At 71.7% G+C, this 4,486-nt stretch overlaps 3 protein-coding genes across 3 annotated transcripts in view; all 3 read right to left on the bottom strand.

Moving 5' to 3' along the window:
* Positions 1–352, bottom strand: part of AURANDRAFT_62396 (hypothetical protein) — a gene marked incomplete at both ends in the record, with an annotated part of 1,173 nt that extends 821 nt beyond the window's left edge. Inside the window, one exon of the mRNA XM_009036191.1 lies at positions 155–352. Within this exon, the coding sequence (XP_009034439.1) occupies positions 155–352 (198 nt within the window). The remainder of the gene's footprint in view (positions 1–154) is intronic.
* Positions 353–986: 634 nt separating this feature from the next.
* On the bottom strand, positions 987–1,904 carry AURANDRAFT_58785 (hypothetical protein; the record flags this gene model as incomplete). Its single annotated transcript, XM_009036190.1, has 1 exon — positions 987–1,904. One exon carries the CDS (start codon positions 1,902–1,904, stop codon positions 987–989), a length of 918 nt encoding a protein of 305 aa, XP_009034438.1.
* Positions 1,905–3,107: 1,203 nt separating this feature from the next.
* Positions 3,108–3,290, bottom strand: AURANDRAFT_16925 (hypothetical protein; the record flags this gene model as incomplete). Its single annotated transcript, XM_009036189.1, has 1 exon — positions 3,108–3,290. A coding segment is annotated over one exon (183 nt), but the record flags the coding sequence as incomplete, so codon positions are not given.
* Positions 3,291–4,486: the final 1,196 nt, after the last annotated feature.

Raw genomic sequence — 4,486 nt, 5'->3', positions numbered from 1 at the left:
CCTTCTTGAGGCGCTCGCCCGTCGCCGCGGCCTCGGCGCCCGCGGTCGCCGTCGCGGCGGCCGCGGTCGCCGCGGCCGTGATCCCCGCGAGCTCGGCCTCGGCGGCCTCGGCGCGGGACATCGCGCCGGCGCCGCGCTCCTGGGCCGACGCGACGGCGGCCTCCAGCGCCTCGACGCGCGCCTCGAGCTCGATGACGCGCGCGCCCTCGCGGACGGCCTCGGCGTCGCTCGCCTCGCGGCCGCGCACGGCGGCGTCCAGGCCCTCGGCGGCGGCGCGGCGCTTCGTGAAGAGCCGGCGCAGGTCCGCGAGCGTCGACTGGAAGCCCGCGTGCTCCTCCTCGAGCACGCCCATTGCGCTTGAAACGCTGCCACCTGTAGCGCTCGGCGCTCTCGCGATCGAGAGGAAATCGCGCCGCGCCTGCTTTGGGAGGCCGGGCACAATTTCGCGGCCACGCGCGACGGCTTGGCCGAGAAAGCGCTCGACGCGCTCGACGCCCTCGACGAGGCCAAGCACCTCCACGCGACCCTCACCGAGGCGGTCGAGGCTGCCGAGATGCGCCACAAGGACGCGACGGAGTCGCAGAAGTTGGCGAAGGGCAAGTTAAACATCCGAGTCCTCGTTCCAACGTGGTTTCATCCATTACTGTGGCGTCTAGCGCTGTGTCCTTGTTATCTGAGGTCTGCCGTGCTATAACATGCGGTTTAGAAACTGCCCATATTCTCTGGTGGCTTGGGTCATTAATGGTGCAGCGGGTGTTCGACGATCGTGTTTGCGCACACGTCCCCGATACATCTCGGCGACAGTGCCGTGCCGTCCGGTGACATGACGGCCATAGTGCGCCGCACGTGCCGCGCGACGTCGCAGCGTGGGACCGTGGCGCGCGTCGGCTTCGTGCGATCGTCGCGGATCACGTCGATGTCCGTGCCGCGCATCGACAGCGATCGCAACCCGCCGCACCACCCCCCCGAGACAAACAAAGGAACCTCTAGTAGTCGTCGTAGTACACCTCCTCGAGGCAGAGGCCGCAGGCGGGCGCGGCCTTGGCCGGGTTGTCCGCGCGGCGCGCGCCGGGCGCGAGCAGCGCGGGGATCGCGTCCCGGGGCAGCGCGCCGTCGGCGACGGCGACGGCGGCGCCGACGACGTTGCGCACCATCTTGTAGAGCGCGCCGTCGAGCTCGAAGGTCAGCGTCGCGTCGCCGCCGCCCTCGTCGAGGAGCGTCGCCGACCGGATGGCGCGCGTCGTCGACCGCGCCGCGCCCGACGGGTCGAGGCCCGGCGCGTTGTTCGCGAAGGCCGCGAAGTCGTGCTCGCCCACGAAGCACGAGAGCGCGTCGTCGAGGCGGCCGAAGTCGACGTCGCGGTAGGCGACGTGGCCCCGGTACAGGCGGCCCAGCGGGTCCGCGCTGCCTCTCCGCGCCGTCAGCCGGTACGCGTAGCGCTTGCCCGCGGCGTTGGCGATGGCGTGCCAGGGCAGGCCCTCCCGCGCCTGCCAGGGCTTGGGCGCCGGCGCCGGGCGCAGGTCGTGCACGCGCGCGTCGTCGGGCAGCAGCCGGTTGATCTGGTGCTCCAACAGCTCGAGCGGCGCGCCGCCGAGCGGCGCGACCGGCAGGTCCGCGTGGGCGCACTGGCCGCGCGCGTGGACGCCCGCGTCCGTGCGCGACGCGCCGAGCGTCGGAATATCCGCGCCGCCGAAGCGCGTGCGCAACGCCGCGTTGAGCTCGCCCTGGACCGTGCGCGCGCCGCCGGGCTGCACCTGCCAGCCCTTGAAGCGCGTGCCGTCGTAGGCGACGCGCAGCGCGTAGCGCGTCGAACCGGGCGCCGCGCCGCGGACGAGCATGGGCGCGAGGCACGCGACCAGCGCGTGGCGGCGCGAGGCACGAGAGCGGCGCGCGGCCGAGGCCATAAGCCTACGGGGCCCAGCGTCAATGAGCCCTACAACGTTGAACTGCAAGTTACGCGCCGTCCCAGGCGTAGTCGACGTGCGCGGCGAGCGTCGCCTTGGCCGCGGGCCCGGCGACGGGCTCGCCGTGGCAGGGCGCGAGGTAGTCCCAGTCCCAGCCGAGGATTTTCGCGACGCGGTCCCCGTGGCCGTCCTGCCGCATGAGGCCGTTGTAGACGGGCCGATAAATGGAATCCATGGCGAACTTCCAGGCCCTGGGCGCGCTTTCCGGGTAGTTCCACCAGAGGTCGACGACGAACAGCACCTTCGACGGCTTGTGGCAGAAGACGACCTCGGAGAAGAAGGGCCTGTCGCCCAAGAGCTTGAAGGGCGCGCGCTCCTCCTCGACCCAGGTGCACTCGAACTCGCCGCCCCAGGCCTCCGGGCAGGCGTCGCCGACCTCGACGTCGTAGCCGATGTCGGGCCGCTTCTCTCGGAGCCCGGGGCAGCAGTACGACGTCGCCTCCGGATAGGCGTCGATCCACTGCCGCGCCCACTTCAGGTGCTCCGTGTTCGGCGTCACCACGTGGCGCACGGGGCCGAGCGCGTCGACGGCGGCCTTCGTCGCCGCGTCCAGCGCGACGGGCGCGTGGACCCAGAGGGACCCGTCGCGGAGGCGAACGACGGCCATCTTGCACGCCACATCAAACTGCGAGAGCCCGGGGATGCGCGGGTAGAACTCGCGCTCGCCCCACCAGACGTTTTCGCGGATCGGCGTCAGCGTCGCGCCGAGGGGATTGCTGTAGGTCACGGCGCGGTCGGCGACGGCGGGCATGCGCAGCGGCGTGAGGGCGCGCGTGGCTGGCAGCGCGACGACGAGGCACCAGCGCGCGGCGCGGCGCCAGCGCGACGACGCCGTGCGCGGGCGCGCGCACGCGAGGCGTCGACCAGCAGGCGTCGATGCCGTGCGCGGGCTCGACGCTCGGCGTCGAGGAGCAACCCACGAAGCAGCCATCATCGATTCTCAGTCGACTGCAACGAGGACTTCAACACGCAGCTGACCGGACAGCGTGCCTCTTACGCTCGACATCGCACGGGTCCCGCGCGCTGCGCCGTGACGCACGCGCCTCCTGCCACCCCAGGTCCGCCTTAGCGCGCGCGCGGTCGCTAGATGGGGTTCTTCGCGAGCCACGCCTCCTGGGCGTCGCTCAGCTGGGGCGGCCCGCCGAGCTCCGCGAGCTCGACCTCGAAGTAGAGCGTCGCGCCGCCGGGGATCTTGCCGCCCGCGCCGCGGTCGCCGTAGCCGAGGGCCGCGGGGATGACCAAGCGCCGCGCCTCGCCCTCCCGCATGTCCATGATCGCGAGGTCCCAGCCCTTGATGACGCCGCCGACGCCCGCGTAGAAGCCGAAGAAGTCGGGCTTGAGGAAGCCGCCGGACGCGTCGACGACGCGGCCGCCCTCGTCGGCGAAGCCGCCGAGCGTCAGCTTGTAGCGGGCCTTGACCGACTGGCCGCGCTCCGGCTTCGCGCCGGCGCCGTTCTTCGTGACGACGTACTTCAGGCCCCGCGGGCCGTCGAGGTAGGTCACCGGCGGTTTCGGCGTCTCGCGCTCGAGCTTGCGCGCCTCCTCGCTCGCCGAGAGCTCGCCGGCGCGCGCGGGCCGCGCCGCGGCGGCGGACGCGGCGATCGCTGCGACGCCGGCCGGCGCGCGGCGCAGGACCTCGCGGCGCTGCACCGGCTGCAACGGCGCGAGCGCCGACGCGCCGGCGACGACGAGCGCCAGAGCTCGGAGCTTGCCGAGCATCGCGTCGATCTCGACCTTGCACTTCAACATCGACTCAACGTCGACTGGTTTCCCCGATGTGCTCGCATGAGGGCCGAAGCATGGAGAAGCTCTCTTTACACTTGGGTGGCGCGGCTCGATCAACTGGCGCCATGTCAAGGGCGGGTGCGCCTGAAGCGCGAGCTCGAGTTGCGTCCAGAGATGTGCGTGGTGACATGGCGCCGGTTGATCGGGCTGCGCGGCGCGGTCGCGAAGTCGGGCATTTTCGGATGCTCTCGAGGGCCGCGGCGCGACGCGATCCGGGCACGGGGCAGCGTGCTGGCTGGCGCGGAGCCTCGGGGTACATGTCTGGTGCCCTCGGGCTGCTCACTCACTGGTTTGACTCGGGCGACGTGCGATGCGCGCGCGCGGCCGCGCGGGTGCGCGCGACGCGGTTTTAGCCCGAACGTGTCGGACCGACTCCTCGGCTCCTCTGGGCCAGCCCTCGTGGCAGGGCGCTCGCGGGGCGATGGCGGACGATCCCTGCTGCTGCGCGGGGCTGCCCGGGCCGCTCACGGTCCGGGGGAGGGGCGTCGAGTCGGTCAAATCCGTCGCCCGAACCACTCTCGTTCGCAGCGAGTCGCAATCCAAATGATGCCGCTCCTTCGCCGATGGCAGCCCCCATGTGTGCGCTACGCGCAGTCCCAGGGATCTTGCACGCGGGGGCGCGCGCGCGGTGGTAGGCGGACTCGACTAAATTTAATGCGTCCATGCCGTCTCGGCCCGAAATCAGCGGAACCAAATACATACAGCGAGCCGCCTAAATGCTCAATAAACCAATGTTG

This window comes from Aureococcus anophagefferens, assembly GCF_000186865.1.
Source record: "Aureococcus anophagefferens unplaced genomic scaffold AURANscaffold_4, whole genome shotgun sequence".
NCBI lineage: Eukaryota > Pelagophyceae > Pelagomonadales > Pelagomonadaceae > Aureococcus > Aureococcus anophagefferens.
The sequence above is the reverse complement of the archived record's forward strand: the minus strand, read 5'-3'. Positions and strand labels throughout refer to the sequence as shown.